General features: G+C 28.8%; 1 protein-coding gene across 1 annotated transcript; it reads right to left on the bottom strand.

Moving 5' to 3' along the window:
• Nucleotides 1-181: 181 nt before the first annotated feature.
• Nucleotides 182-14,565, bottom strand: LOC113363389 (glutamate-gated chloride channel subunit beta-like; the record flags this gene model as incomplete). Its single annotated transcript, XM_026605890.1, has 2 exons — nucleotides 182-402; nucleotides 14,501-14,565. Coding segments are annotated over 2 exons (286 nt in total), but the record flags the coding sequence as incomplete, so codon positions are not given.
• Between the last annotated feature and the right edge of the window lie 3,274 nt (nucleotides 14,566-17,839).

The following is a 17,839-nucleotide window of genomic DNA, read 5'->3' as shown; positions in this document are numbered from 1 at the left end:
TGAAACGTATGTATTTTATACTATTTTTATTGTTCAAAATATATAATATCAACATCAAATTAAAGTATATATATACGATATATATATACGATAATCAATATATATATATATATATATATATATATATATATATATATATATATATATTGATTAATTTGCTAATGACACAGACGTCCATTACCTCATGAGGTAATTGATGGTCCCGTTCCTGTAGATGCGTAGCGCGAAGTGCATGGGTATGATAGGATCTTTGAAGTCTCCGTGCATGATGAAATAGGTGTCCGGCAGCCAAATGTCTTCGTGGTGGTGAATCGCGTTCAGGTACTCGTATTGACTTTGGTTCGAGTATCGCAACCGCGGATCGAACCATTGCTGCTGCAGGAGAAATTCTACTTCGTATTTCTGGAATTAAATTAAATAGTACCACTTTAATTTTTATGGTTCAGTACAACATGTCACAACTGACTAAACAAAGGTATATCATAATATTTTAAAGTAGTCATAATAAGGGGGTTATTTAGTGTAAAGGCATGAATTTTATATAATTTTTAAAATGCTGTAAAAAGGTAAGCAATATATTTACTATCTTTTTTATACATTATTAATCATTGTTTTAATAATACAAAAAAATGAGAATTTAAACAGTAGAAAAGTTTTATTTCTAGCAGATGATAAGTGGGCACTAGACCATATACCTCATTTAGATTAGAAATATTATTAATATAGAATTAATATGGCATTCGTATGAACTACGGGCAAGTTGAACATTTTTTTAGGAAATAGCTACTGTCTGAAAAAAAATTACAACTTTTTTTTATTTTTCTGAAGTTTTTTTAAAAAAGTTAAGAATTTGGGGATGAGCTTAGTTCATAGTGATGAGACGTCAATATAAAAAGAGTCTGTCAAAATTTCAAGTAAATCGAGCAGAAGTGAAAAAAATGGTGGCTATCTACAGGAAAAAGTCTACATTGCATCGACAGTTCTTCGCGGAGGAAGAAAACACAAGAGGATTATAGTGGTCTAACAGCTATATCTCCAAAAATTATTTAAATCTTATAAAATCATATTGCACACATATCCTTGAATAGCTAAACTTTGAAAATATCAAAAAACAAAACTCGATTTCATAAAATTTCTAAGCTAGAAAACCCCTTTAATTTAAAAAACTGTTCACGGTCGCTGTACAAAGTCGGTTTTAAATCAATATTCTCTTTAATAAAGCAATATTAAAGAAGTCAATATATTAAAAAGTCATAATTGCGAAAAATTGAATTTCAACTTAAACCCACATAAATTCTCATCTCCAATTTTAATAAAGTATGCGCCGACATTTGCATAATAAAAATTTATTAATCTTGGACAGAATAATAATAAACTATAATTCTACAAGCCTTAGATGACAAATAATGTAATAATCTGTCTTAATACAACAGAATGCATTAAAAAATAATATTTTTTTCATAATAAATTGTGCATAACTAAATGTGTAGCTATTTGAATAACTACATTAATTTTCATCAATTTTGCAGAATTTGGTTGTGATTTTAAAGTAGTAACAAAGCATTTTGCAGTTGTTGCTTTAAACAAAAAAAAATATGTCAGAGACATTAATGTCTTCAGATAATTTGATTATATTGTGTATATTATGAGATCCAAATATAGCACGACATCGTTTTCTTATATTCTTACGTGAATATTATATAACCCACGAAGAAATATAACGTTTATGTAAAATCATTTCAATTCTTTGCTATTCAAAAAAAAGATGCACTTCATGAAGTACCTTAAAACTTTATGGAATCATTATAAATTGTTTTAATTAAATTAAATACTACAATTTAATATCAAACAATAATATTGATTCCTGGTAAAATTTATAGTGATTCTTGACAAATATATAGAGTCCAACGTGATTTGCTTTTGATTTCACATAAGCTTACACAGCTACATAATATATATATATATATATATATATATATATATATATAAGGGTTGCTGACGTGCTAACAGTAAGTAGCTCATGGAAGATAAGTGATGCTTTAGTCGATTACACATGTCAGTAATAATTTTAGATGAGAATTCCAAGCTAAATAATCAGAACTATAGATATTTCCATTATGGATTTGATAAAAATCCTTAATAAGAATTTCATTGAATATTTTAGTTAATATAGAAATTCGTCTATGTTTGTAATACAAAAAACTATCTTACATTAAAGGATCTACGGGTAAGATGCAAATATTTAATAAGAAGAATATTTGATCGAACACGTTCAGGTAATATTGTTTCAAACTTTGTCTTTAATTAAGATCATTATCACAATAATAAACAAATACAATTAAAATGAAGAAACCAAGCGTTTTTATCAGTTTTTTTTTTCAAATTTGGTAGCACTAATGCTTCACAAAAACATTAAATAATGTGATAATGTTCAGTTTTACGTTCTGTTAAATAAACTTTTCTACTACATTTATAAATATTTCGATTTTATCTGAATTTTTTAATAATTATAATAAAATTCGTTCTAGTTTAAAGAAATGAATTATAGAGGTCGTAAAATAATAAAAAAGATCAAAAGCTTTCAATTAAATAAAATATTCCAATTAGACATTTAACACATTTAGCTCCGGGCAATATTATGAAAACGTTTGAGTAATCATTCAAAGGCGAAATACCTTTGAATAATTGTAACATTGCTCTCATAGTAAAGAATATGCAATTTAAATATAAAGTATTTAATGAATAATTAAAATATTATACTAGCTACATTTTAAATTATTATGTTCCAATTCAGTGAACACAAATTATAAAATGAAATATATTTTATGCGTTCCGGGTACATTTTTATTATTTATGTAATTTACTCGATCGAGATTATTTTAATTAGTTTATAAATTTATTTATTAGATTTAGATTATTAGAATCACCATTTTAACTTGGAATAGGGGTGACTGGGTACGGTTGTGCAGGGTACTGTAGTGACAGTCATCACAACAGCTAAACTATACTGATTTTGAGAAATGATCCATGAGAGAAAGATTAAGTATGTTTGTTCGAACAAGTTTTCATTATTGCTTTCAGTCGCCTATATGTATTAACATAAGTCCAAAGTTTGTTATTTTGCTATAAGTTGAACATTAGCAGTTAATTACCAGCATTTAGCTTTAGCATAGATAATTTAGCTCGTACACAACTAAGATTTGTCTCCAAAAGTGTGTGTTGGGTACGGTTGTGACAAATTTTGTGAATACGATTGTGAAATGTATTCTTGACCTTCTCGGGTAAAGATTAAATAGATAAAAGCAATTAACTAGCATAAGAAAAAACAAGGTTTTACAAAGAATTCTTTTTAACTTTATTTAAAAAAATATGTTTTTATAAAATTGTTTTATGATATTCATAAGATTTGGTTAAAGGATTATCTTGTATTGCGTTACATATTTCTGTCAATAAAATCGTTTCTGTCAATAAAAGTTATTTTGGTTTTTATATATATTGTTAATTAATCTGTTTTTATCGGTCACAGCCGTTCTTGGGAGTGTGGACGGAAAACAAATGTTCAATTTACCATTTAATTTACTTTTCACCCAGCTCACTAGTAAATTAACAAAATTACTACTGATCAGAAAAAAAGGTGCACAACCGTACACAGTATATCCTACTATTAAATAAAGTTGGTTTAAAAGAAATTGCATAAAATATTCTCTGTTGATCATATGTCCTTTAATATAATTATGAGAATAATAATTATAAACAGTTATTACTTTGTAACTTGTAGAAGAAAAGTTTTTTCATGCTTAAGAAATACATATTACCATATAAATTATCCCACAAATCTCATTCCCCCGTTCATTTTTGTGAGGTATGCGTAAAACATTTGCTCTATGAGTTATGATTTTATATACTGATAATATCAGCATCGACATCTGCCCCTAAAAAGTGTTATGAGGTCATAATAAGACGTATGCATATGCTATCTGGCCTACTTTATATATCACATAAAACCCATTTACAATCTGTCACACGAAATCTAGGGTTTCGTCGTATCAATCGCGTAGCTTATTGACCCCACTAGACACATGTCACTCACAGGTCCAAAGCCGGATTTGATATTTATAAGTATTTGAGACTTTTCTAAATACGAATTATTTTGTATACTTTTGGACGTGTTCGCTTAGAATTATTAAAAAAATATCTATTTGCTTTTGAAATAATACAAAAATATTCATATAATTTATAAAGTATAAATAGTGGCGGACATAGCTCAGTCAGTAGCACTGGGTTCGAGTCCTAGCATCGGCATAAAAATTTGCATTGTTGAATTAAAAATTGCAGAATTAAAATAGTTGAATTGAATTAGGAGAAATATATATATATATACATATATATATATATATATATATATATATATATATATCTATATATATATATATATATATATATATATATATTATGAAAAATATTAAAACATGAGTAGTTAAAAATAAGAATGAAGAAGTAAATGAATATAGGAGTTAAATAGCATTAAAAGTTAGAAGCAAGATTGGAGAGAGAGAATGAAGAAAGTCACTCGAAAAGAAAAACTGTATAGTAGAGAAAATACAATTTTTTCGGAGGTCCAAAAAATTAGTATAGAAATATTCCAGTTAGCGGTCAAAAATCAAATATTTTTGACAGCCTGGATCAACCGAAATGAATGGGACTCAAATGCCTTCAAGAAATTTCAAAAAAATCCAAGTTGAAAAAAAATAGTTTTCAAAAATTATAAGTATTTTCAAAAGAAGAAAGAATTTTTTAATTTTATTTTAAAATTTAAATTTTACAAATGTTTTCAAAATTAACAAAATGTTATAATATAAGAATTTTTTATTGTATACTAGATGACCCGGCAGGCGTTGTCCTGTACTTAAGTTTACAATTCAAAAGTTCAAATTTTTTTTAATGATATTTACCAATTAGTTAAAAATTATTATGTTTTTATCAACCCATATGGATCTTAAATGTACAACTGCTTTAAATAAAATGATGAGTATTTGCTTTTTTGAAAAACATTATAAAACATTTTTTTCTTATAATTAGTTCTTTTATCGATATCCGACGTTTTTTGAAAAAAATAAATTACACCTCTAAGAGGCATGTCATCCCCCGGGGAAATGTCAAATGAGTCTAAATTATTTTCACTTTTGAATTTGAGAGTAAGATAAACTAATTTTACAATTTCATACAAATTGGAGCACAGTAAAAAAAATCAGACCCAAAGCCCTCCATGGACTTGAGAAAATATTCCAGACCCGATGGCAAAAATATGAAAATACTATGTGAAAAAGTTTGTATGTAAAAAAGAAAAGGGCTGTTTTTAGGGTTTTCCCGGCAATTATTCGATATTTTCTCGCCGTAAAAACCATCCTTGGACTTCAGCAAACATTTTAAAAAAAGAATTCGCCAAATTGGTCTAGGCGTTGTTGAGTTATGCGCTTACCAACATATTTTGCGATTGATGTTTATATTATAGATTAAAATATAAGTATTTTCAATAGAAGCATTTTTTTAAAAAAATTCAATATTAAAATTTTTCAAATGTTTGCAAAATTGACAAAATGTTTAAAAAAAATAAGATTTCTCAATTTTTTTTTTTTTTCTTTTTTGACAAGAGCTTTTAAAAACGCTTAATTACGATACGGGAAGTTTGCCTTAAAGCACTATGCCATGCACCACTAGTTAAAGTTTTTTTATATTTTGAATTTTTCAGTCGGTCCATTATCTCAAAAACTGAATTACCATTTTTGTGCCCTGTATCTTCGAAACGGCTGGACCTGCCTTTAGCCAAATACTAATCAACATGTCCCATACATACACATACATCCATTTTTCTATGTTATGTTTTTGTATGTCAAAATAACCATAAAAACCTTTGGAACGTAAAGATATATAAAAAAATTATTTTCGTTTATTTAATTTTTTTATATTAACTATAACTCACCACTATTAGCACTACATCGTCAAGTGCGAATAATAAGTAACTAAATTAATTGGAGTCTGACAAAAAAATTACAGAAAGTAAATTTTACGAATTCTAAAAGTGATGAAAAATTTCAATATATTTTTTTAAAAAGCAATCTTCTTTTTAACTAAATATTCAATTTTCTAGTATGCAAGAGCATTTTCGACAAGAAAGTCTTTGCATATATTCACTGAATGTAAACAGAACGAATGTACTTGCGAAAAAAATGTAAATTGGCACAATTTCAACATGCAATTTCACCAGAAGTTGGTTATGCAAAAATATTGTTATATAGGTATATTTGGTTTAGATCATTACATTCAGTTGAATGACATATGATGAAAATAATGTATTCATTCAAATTTTGCCTACTATACAAATTGGGAAAACATTTCGAGAAGTTTTGAAAGAGCGAACAAATTTACATATCAGTCTCAAAAGCGACGCTGAAATTGACAAGGCTACTGAAGATTTGCTTCAACACATTAAGACTTCAATTCAAGAAGCAACTCCTAAAACTCAAGCATCACCTGCATTCCAAGATATTCCGTTGGAAATCAAAGAGCTTATTCGGAAAAAAAGACGTGCTAGAGGTAAATGGCAACAAAATCATAGACCTGACGATAAAAATACATACAATAAACTTTGCAGAGAACTTAAAAGCAAACTTAGGCAAGTCAGAAATGAAAATTTTGAAAAGTACATTAATAATCTATCAGGATCAGATAACTCGATATGGAAAGCAGCTAGTAATGTGAAGAAGCCTAAATTCTTTTCTTCACCTATTAGAAACAGTGCTAATGATCCTTGGGCAAGAAGTGAAGAAGACAAAGCGCACCTATTTGCTAAATACTTGTCTAATGTTTTTAAACCATTTGATTCCACCATTGATAAAGAGATTGAAGAAGAATTGCTTAAACCTCTACAGTCTTCACAATCTTTCAAACCTATCAAACCCAAAGAAGTCAACTCTCAAATCCAGATGTTAAATACAAGAAAATCGCCTGGTTTTGACAAAATAACAGCAAGGGCGTTGAAAGAACTTCCTAAGAAAACGATTGTTTTAATAACTTATATATTTAATGCCATACTAAGAGTAGAGTATTGGCCAAAATCATTTAAGACTGCCCAAATATTAATGATTCCTAAAAAAGGGAAAAACTTGACTGAGGTATCTTCATATAGACCAATATCCTTGCTTCCCGTAATATCTAAACTGCTTGAAAGGATCCTTTTGGACCAAATCAACAACGAGCTTCCTTCAGATTGGATCCCCTATCATCAATTTGGCTTTAGACGTGAACATTCGACCACACAGCAAGTTCACAGGGTTATTGACACTGTACTCAAGTCATTTGAAAATAAGCAATTTTGTAGTGGTGTTTTCCTGGATGTTCGACAAGCATTCGATAAAGTTTGGCACCCAGGACTTTTATATAAAATTAAAACATACCTTCCATCCAGGTATTATGGGATTTTAAAATCCTATCTACAAGATAGGATTTTTCAAGTGAAAGTAAATCAAGTAACATCTGATTTTCACAAAATAATGTCAGGTGTTCCACAAGGTAGTATTTTTGGACCCTTCTTATATGTATTATACACAAAGGACCTCCCATTACTTGAAAATCTGACAATTGCTACATTCGCTGACGATATTGCCATACTAAGCAGTAATCACAGTGCTGATCAAGCTTCCCGACAAACGCAAGAACTTATCAATGAACTAGAAATGTGGCTTGCTAAATGGAAGATTTGCATAAATGAAACCAAATCAGTTCATATCACATTTACCCTGAGAGAGGGTACGTGTCCTCCAATTTATTTAAATAACGTCCAGATTCCGAAACAGAACATAGTGAAATATCTTGGTCTCCATTTAGATAGCAGACTTACTTGGAAAAGCCATATAAAAACAAAAAAGCAGCAAATAATGATCAAAATAAAAGAATTTGATTGGCTACTGCGTAAAAAGTCGAAGCTCTCTGTCGAAAATAAGTTGCTGCTATATAAATCGATTATTAAACCAATCTGGACCTACGGAATTGAGCTCTGGGGATGTGCTTACAAATCCAATATAGTTATAATGCAGAGAACTCAGTCAAAAATTTTACGTTCAATTCTTAATTCTCCGTGGTACGTGACAAATGAGACCATTCACAGCGACCTCAATATGAAAACGGTGCAATTAACGTTTAAAGAAGTTAAAGAAAAATATAAGCGCAAACTGGACTCACATTTGAATCCTTCTATAGTTGACGTTACTCAACCTTTTGGCATTAGGAGGTTGAAACGACAATGGCCCCTAGACTTAGTCTTAGATTAGGTCTAATATATCATACTAATTGTAAAACTGAGAAGTTCTCATTGGAGTTCTTCTTAGGCATCACTCATAAATTTTGTCATTTTAGCTCATAGGAATCTTTATGTATTTCTGATTGCTAAATAAAACTGAGTTCAAAAAAAAAAAAAAAAAAAAAAAAAAATTTTGCCTACAATATTTTATGCATGATATGAGAAAATAATGACTAAATCCATAAATAAAAATTATTAAATAAATTTACATATTAGTTAAAAGCATAGCGTTATTAATAAGTATATACATATTATATTGAATGAAAACTAAATTAGAACAAAAAAGGAAAAAGTGTTTTAGGAAAAGTACATAGAATGTAAATGAGAGCATAAATAATTGATAATTGATAAATGTTAGAACTTTTAATTAAACTATGAAAAATTGAATTATTGAACTAGTAAAATGCATGTTTTAAAAGCTGGAATATTAGCTCTGTTGACCATACAACATAATATATCAAGTATGTACTGTATAAATAGCGAAAGGCAATGAGCTAAAAAACTATAAAAAATTGTTGTCACATATTTTAATTTTAACTGAAAAATACAACATACCTCAATCAGTTAGATATAATATTCACTTCAACTATTTTAACTAAACTTACCGAAATGAAAGATGAAAGCATTTAGAGACGTAAATAAAACTAAAAAGTAAATCATGTTTTTTTAAATGCGACTCTACTTGATGTACCATATGTAGTTTAAATATTTCATATACATTCATACATATATATATATATATATATATATATATACATATAAAGATATAAACTTTGCATTTTTTATTAGTTTCCAGGTATATTCGCAACATAAGCTGTAGTAAAGACTATTTAATACGAAAAATAGAGTATGTATAATAAAAAAAATATATGTGAACTAAATAACTTTGCATTATTATGGATTGCAGTTAAACATTGAAACCATCAAATCATTAAAATTAAATTAGATGTGAATTAAAGTTATTTAATTACTAATAACTCTATTTGTTATTATTGAATTTAATAGTTAGATCGAATAGAAATAATGCTTTATTTAAGCGTGTAGCGCTCTTTCATTTCTGATCAAAGTTGTTCCAAAATATGAGTAAAATCAAGGTTGATATAAAGATTTCAGAAAAATCAATAGATATTAGAGTAAAAGATATCGAAGAATCAGCAGCTAGTCTAATAATGACCTATACCAATTAACTAATTCTAAACAAGAATAAAGTAAAAATATTGATAGTAATCATTTCGAAGAAGAACAAAAGGAACTTTCAATGATGGTCGCTAAAAACTATGACTAAAAATATGAATTAATTTGTTAAAAAATATCATGCGTTCAAAAGCAAGAGGTGTTATTATCACTTATCAATAACTTCTTGAAAACATCAAGTTAAAATCGGAATCAAAAAATCGACAGAGAAAATCGTAAAATATATTATATGCCTTTTGGCATAATAGACTAAATGTTCCGACTTAGAGTCGTAAATGTTATGATACATAAGTATTTTCGTTTATATTATTTTTATTTGTGTGTGAAATAAATATTTGATTGTATTTTTATTAAAATATATGCAACGTTGATAAATATTCTAAATTTTTTCCAAGCCAATTTATAATCCATCTTACCCTAATTTCATTATTCACATGTTAAGCGCCGTTTAGCGCTATTTAGCTTTGCGTTCTACTTTCCCCGTATTAAGCGTAATGATACTGTTTATTAAATACCAAATAAAATTGAACAAAACTAGCCAAATTTGATTATTCGATTCTCTTTATAAATGTGTGCAATCAACAATATTGCATGGCTAACTGTCCGATACAAGTCATCTCTATCCGTCGGAGCTCGGAGGATTGGCTGAGCGCTATGCAACCACGTTTTCATTGCAAAATATATTATTCATGACCGTTGTGTACACATCTCTCAACGTTTGGAGGAAAATAGGAAAACAATTTTCACGAAATTAGTTTGACTGCACTATACCAAATTGAAATACACGATTTAACAAATTATAATAAGTATTATTCAACAGCATATAGGCTAGAGCGAGGTTTAAAGGGCAGGTAGAAAATTTTTAACAACAATATTTGAAAGTAGAAGGAAAAAGATGTTTAACCAGCCATTCCTTGATTTTTACGACCTTGCTATCGGGAGATAAAAAAACAATGTTTGAAAACCCATAACAAAACCATTTTCTTTCGTTAATTTTTTGGTTATGAGCACTGTTGTTTAGTTTACAAGACCTTAATATAATTTTAATGTATACATAATAACTTAATGGTTTTATAAGATGTTTTGTTAATTTAAAGTTAGATTCAACAGTTTTTTATATAACCTCTATAAAAGCTTACACGTGGGTGGGATATAAAAGTACAACTGAACCTTTACCCTGACAACAAAAATAGTACATAAAAAGTAAATTAAGTTGAAAAAAAAATTTACAAAAAAGTAATAAGTTAAATCATTAGTTATTCTAATAACTCTGCTGATGAATATTTCTGACAAAATACCAGATCCAGTTTATATACGATGCAATTTTTGAAAAAAAAATGTACCTATAAATTTATTATTACGCATCGGTTAAATATTTTTTCTTGAAATTCCTTTAAAATTAAAAATAAGACACTAAATCTGTTTACCCCCTGGCCGTCCCATTTTACCTCCTATGAAGTATAAATAACCAGATAATAAATTTTTGAAATCAGTAAAAAAAACACATTTCGACATTTATGAATTAGCTAGGATTTTACTGAACATAGTCAGATAGTTGTTTGTTCTATATGTGGTATTTGTTGTGATGTATTTGGTTTGGTTTTCACAATATAATTGCTCAAAGTCAAATTGGATCTTTGCGTATCTATACACTACAAGTGTATATTCACTTGTATAACAAAATAATAATTATAAACAAACGAATTTATCTGAAACACTCTTTAATGGTAATTATTAAAATAAGTGATTTCTTTAATATTTATGCAAAGTAATATTACAAAAATAAAACGTCGACAAGATTTGGACCCAGAAAAATCAGTATGATATTTACTCCTCCTATATGAACTCAGCCCAATCTCTACACTCTTGCATGGCGCGCATTTTATTTTCTCAAACGTTGTTTAATTTTCATACTTAAATTACCTTACAAATGAATATTTATTTTAATTACTATGTAATAATAGTAGAATAAAATTTAGAATACGACCTATAAAACATAAATAAATTATTCAGAAGGTTGAGACGAACTTGATTATTCATTCGTATCAAAATAATTTATCGCAACATGTATATAATAATCAACCCTTTGATAAACCCTTTTACAAACCCAGCCTAAACATATCATAGAAATATAAATTTGTGTCCTAAATATACCAAGTCACGAGGGATTATGTTATGGTTCGTGGATTTTAAGACCCATATATATATATATATATATATATATATATATATATATATATATATACATGTGTGTGTCGAACTGTGATAAAACTGATTAATATACCTGCAATAACGCAATATTCACATAACAATTTCTGGTTTCATGTAACTGTCTGTAAAATATATTTATCATTTCATGTTTTCATATTTTTTGTCAAATTATCAAGTTTTTACCATGTTACAATACCGATCAAATGCGTCAACTTTTGATAAAACATGTTAACACATTTTGGTGAATTTTTTTAAGAAGGCCCTTTCAAAGTCGACTGATTTCAAAAACTTTAAATTCATAGTTCGACAAAAAGTCTTAATTCTTAAAATTTTGGGGCTATTGTGTTATTCTTTTCGATTGTCGTCTTAGAAATGTTATATATGCTTACGGTTTCAAAGTTTAAATGTAACAAAATTAATAAAAGTTAACCACAATAAGCAAAAAACGGTTATAATTTTACCACAGCTCTGAGTTCCACTTTAATGCTCATAATTTTGTGGTGAGATTTTTTTTCATTTTTTTTAGGACAGTTAAGGTCAATACTATCACCTCGTTTCGGCTTGACCTTAAGTCGTCCAGGAACGACATTCGTACACACAGCACGTCATGTGAATGCCGTCCAGAGACGACATCTGTACCGAAAGCGTTAAGGGGGTTGTTCTTTTTTTATTTTTCTATGATTCGGTTTTAAGATTTTTTGATATTATGAAAGATAAAAACCTTAGAATCATTTAAAAAAAAATCATCTCAATATCTATTTTTTTGACGAAGTTATATATATATCTCTATATGTATGATCCTCTGAAACCGTTTTTTTATCGCTCCGCGAGCTATTGTATGCCAGCTGCTCTCTTTTTCATTATAATACCTCATGCACATGACCTTTTTAATGTGTCAGCATCTTTGAACACCATGGTGTATTTAGTACATTAAATTAAATGGTGTATTTAGTACATTATATTAAAAACTTTAAATACGTTTTTCTCAAATTGACTTTTTTCAATGCGGTGCCACAAATTAAACAAAAACTACAAGTCATTTTCATTTGTTCACCACTGCAATACCGAGTCCCCCTACCTCAAACAACTTGATAACATTACGCAAAAAATTTTGCGAAGGTTCTCGCCCCAAAAAAAGGCCTTTTTGACACTTTTTTTTAAATAGCTGCCATTTTTTTCCTTCTTGCTTTTTTTCTTTCATTTTGGTAGGGGGACTGGATTCAAACTTCTTCTTCAACGTAGTTTCTTTTTTTTTGTTTCGGGCGATGCGCAACGGATTTATCTGTGGCACCGCAAAAGAGATCGATTTTGCAAGACCGACTTTGGCGCCCCCTGGTTAAAAAATGACGGCGCAAAAAAAAAGAAGAAAATCACGTAATATTCTATGATTTTGTAAATTTTGTTTAAACCGCATGTCTCTATGATAAATACATTTCGAGAAACAACAAAAACGAATACCTTGCATTTTTTGTAACGAAAAAAGAACAACCCCCTTAATAGCATATCATTGAATAACCTGATTTACGCTGAAAGCCATCCATTAATTAGCCAGTTATGTTTATATAAAGACGAAGTTTTGCTTGCGACTATCAATAAACTTGTTTAAATCACACCACCTTGATCTAAATAGGTCATCCAAAACGGATGGATGGATCAAAAGACAACAATGTAGGGTTAATAAACCACAAAAACGTTTACTAATACAGAACCCAATATATGTTATATGAATCCATGTACCGGCTCGCGGAAGCTGCAACTAAGATTATTCCATATACGATGTCGGTTATACCACAGTTTGTGGTATAACCGTATTAGTTGTGAGCAAATTCAATTCGCAAGAAGCCCGCATGTTCAGTGTATATATACATCGTCACAAATGAATCCAAATATATCATGCTATGTAATATTTGTTCATCTCCGTGTATTGTTTAATATGGGGGTCGTCTGTTATTCGCGATACAGCAAGATACGGTCAATCTGGGATTAGAAGGGTTTTGGTTTCGAGTCCCCATGTATATTTTAATGGATCGGCTACGCGGCTCAAAGCAAATGCATTGATAATGCTCGGATTTACGTTGTAAAGAAATATTTAATACGATGCACGATTTGTAAATTTACGAAGTGTAGAAAAAATCAGGATGGGCATTACTAAACAATAAGGTTTGAAGTAAATAAATAAAGAAGTTAGGTACTGGTTGTAACAGTTTTTAAGGTTGATCTTGAGATACTCGGAATATATTTCTACAAAATAAAGATGTATAGTTGCTGTTACTATTCCTCTACCGAATCTTTGAAGAACTTTTAAAATTAAACAACTTGTCATAGGACCGTAATATTTTAGTATGATCTATAAAATTATCATATCTACCGTCAAAAAAAAATCATAAAAATTCCCAACCAATATCTTTCGAACACTTTTGGAAAAATTTTGTCAAAATTCCGTCAAAAATGACGGACCCTCAAAGTTCAGTTACAGACCTGCCCTTCGTTAGCAATAATATACCTCATCAGCATTGAATCAAAAACTTAATAAAAATATCTGAACAGGTAGGGTATAATCAGTGTGTAGCATTCTAGAAACACCTACAAGTTGTAGGTTAAAGATATATATATCACAGCAATATAGAACATGTATAGCTCTTATTACTGATTTAAGAATTTGATTGCTTATCTAAATGTTATGTATATCTACCTTTATAAAATATGCCAATTAGTGTTTAATAACAAATATATACTCACCAAACTTGACTCGTCTGGCGAAGCTAGACTCAACAATAACACGCTGACATTGACTGTGAGAGTGCCTGCAAAGATAATTAAATTAAGTAAAATTGTGAATTTAAACATACAGAACTTGGAATTAAATTATTATATAGTTTTATACAATAAGAGATACGCAATTTACATTAGATTCTTTCATAAAAATAAGATAATATATTTAGTATTCAACCAACCACATACACATAGAACTTGACTTAGTAGTCATACTAATTTTTATTAAAAGTTTTATTTAAAAATACTATCTTTATTTAAAATTTGATTTAATTTCAATAAATATAATTTGGGTTTTAGGTTTAAAGCATATTCTAATAAAATGTTTTTAATTTTAATTTTGATTGAATTTTTTACATACCACTTACTAATTCAAATGCTTTGCTCATATATTTATAACGTCATAATCTCATTTCAGTTATTACACATTGGTGAGGACAATATTATAGAATAATTAATACGTATATCGCCCCTATGCGTAGCACCTTTGTGCAAAATTATTGAACTGTATTTCTGTTTGTTTGTTTGTTTGAAAAATACCAATAACTGTAAGAAACTTTTCTAGCTTAGACCTAGATATGCATCTAGACCGCAGACTAACATGGAAGCATCACATCACAATAATAATCAAAACTATCAAAACCAGAGTTAGGAAGCTCTATTAGCTCAAAATTTTGGTTTATGAAACGATAATAATTCATATCTGGTCATCTAGCAATCTAATGTAGATTACTCAGAATGATGACAGGTGCACCCTGGTACGTGAGTAATAAAACTGCATGACAATCTGAATGTGCTATATATTGAAGATTTTATAAAAACAACATCCACTAATCATCATCACAAATAAGAAAATCACCCGAATTCACTCGTTGCTCCGCTGCTTCTTACACCAGAATTATCAAGACTATATTGTCAAGATTCAATAAATTGTATCTAATAGTAATTACCCATTGGCGTAACTACTATCTATAATTATATATTCAATTAATGTAAATCAAAATAACTCATAGAAGGTAATTAAAATCTGATTATTATTAAAAATGAAATAAAAAAAAACTTCATACGCGCAACATGAGATAACATTTTCCAGTGTATCAGTCGTGCAAAAACTCCCCGACTCTAATTTTCAATTAATATAAATAAAAATATGAATCCGTACACATGGTTTTGCCGCGTCGTCCGGCAACTTAGACGCATTTCCATAACGAATGCATTTATAATCTAATTTGTGAACCCTATTAACTCGTTGCGCAGTCCAAGTTTTTTACACTGACAGACTGTTGAAGTAACAGAGCAGTCAAGAGTAAAACGTGTATACCGAGATATGTATTGGATTTATGCAATATTTACAGTTTTGTAGTATGACCAACTGTCAATCTAATCCACCACACATGTACCATACATCCACCTATGGAATATATGTGATGCAGTAGAATATAATTCCGTAAATACCACTCTGACCCATCGAGATTAAAGTCTGTTAACAGATGAGCACTGCAAGCAACAACTAATATAAATGTTGATATAGACCGAAAAAGAAGTACACTAAAGTACCGACTTGTTCGAAGTGGTGTATTGTATATTATTTTCCAAATTTAGTACTATTAAAAACTATACAAAAAAACGGGCAGAATTTTATATGGATTTTCTATTTCCGTATGACTCAAACTCTATTTTGGTATGGTCATTCTATGTTTGTTGGTAATGAGTTTGGCGCGTGCAGAGAAAGTTCAAGCTTTTCTAATATAACGAACAATTTGTTTTCGCAACTCTCCGGCTGCTGCTTTTATTGGAATGTATTTACCATAATCACAAAACATTAGGTAAAACCAAAATAATTATTTTATAAAACAGACAATCTCCGACGCAAAAATAAAAATGGGTAATGGTATACTATAAGTTTTATTTAGAATAAAACCCATAGCAAATAAAGGAAAAAAATTCGACGTATTATTTTACCTTCTTGGATTAATTACTTAAACTTATTTAATATAATTAATTTGTAATATATTAATATATATATATATATATATATATATATATTTATCTATTTATTAACATTTAGAACAAATTTAGTTAATTTTAGAAAACAACACAACCCTTCTTCGTGATATGTTAAAGTTGGAATTTCGTCATTTGGAAATTACTGTACACATATTGAATTAATTCTAATACAAATGTAAATTCAATATTAAATAGCTAATAGCTTCATATTCATAATAATATTAATAATAAAAAATAGGGAAGACTGGGTACGGTTGTGCCTGTTTTTTTTTTTATCAGCCATAATTTTGTTAATTTATCATATAGCTGGGAGAAAAGCAAATTAAATAGTAATTTAAAGATTTGTCAACATGGAATTCTAAAATTATAAAATCAAATCATAAAAAAGGGCGAGTGTCCCAACCGTCCCCGGGGGGTGTGGCTAATTGTGACACTCGCCCTTTTTTCGATGAGGCATAAAAATTAGGTATGAATGCCAAAATAGATTATAACGTTTTTTATTGTCGTTAATAATAATAATATAAACATTTAAACAAAGCTTTTGAATAAAATAATTCTAACAATATATAACAAAACATATTTTTTTAGAACAAAGTTAACAAAAATTCTTCGTAAAATATTTTTTCTTTTTATTATAAGTTTTTCCTTCAATTCTTTTTCATATATTTGTCTTAAGTTAGATTTTTTTATCAGTTTAATCTTCACCAAAATAAAACAAAAAATACATTATCCCAACGCACAATTTCGTAAACAAATCATCACTATGACTGAGCTAAATTATCTAAGCAAAAACTGTAAAACTTACTGACTGAAAGCAAATGGAACTTGTTCAAGTCCTTTGGACCCTATCTCAAAATCAGTATAGTTTAGCTGCTACCACTACCGTCACTACTGTACTCAGTCCCCCATACTATGTTTTATATATTTAAACTATTAAATTAAATTTAATTTTTTTAACAAATCAACTCATTCTTCTAATTCGTTAAATTGTATTTCTAAATAATTCGTAGATATTTTTGGCACGGTAGTATCGTAATAAATATTGTAATTTATAATTAATTGAAGAAGGATAGTGAATATATGAAGGATAGTCAATAAATGCATAAAAAACAATTGAAAAATAAATGTATCAAAAAAGCGCTCGGCAAAAACATTCCGACCTCACTTCACTTATTTATTAATATTCAGAAGTAACTATTTGCAATAACACTTCCATGAACTGTTTTATTGCAATGAATATTTATTCGAGAGAACGGAAATACAACCATTATCGAGGGTAAAATATTCAGTCGATCTGCC

Source organism: Ctenocephalides felis, unplaced genomic scaffold, assembly GCF_003426905.1.
Source record: "Ctenocephalides felis isolate EL2017-DRISC unplaced genomic scaffold, ASM342690v1 CF-g0.4_SCAFFOLD_00315, whole genome shotgun sequence".
Lineage (NCBI taxonomy): Eukaryota > Metazoa > Arthropoda > Insecta > Siphonaptera > Pulicidae > Ctenocephalides > Ctenocephalides felis.
The sequence above is the reverse complement of the archived record's forward strand: the minus strand, read 5'-3'. Positions and strand labels throughout refer to the sequence as shown.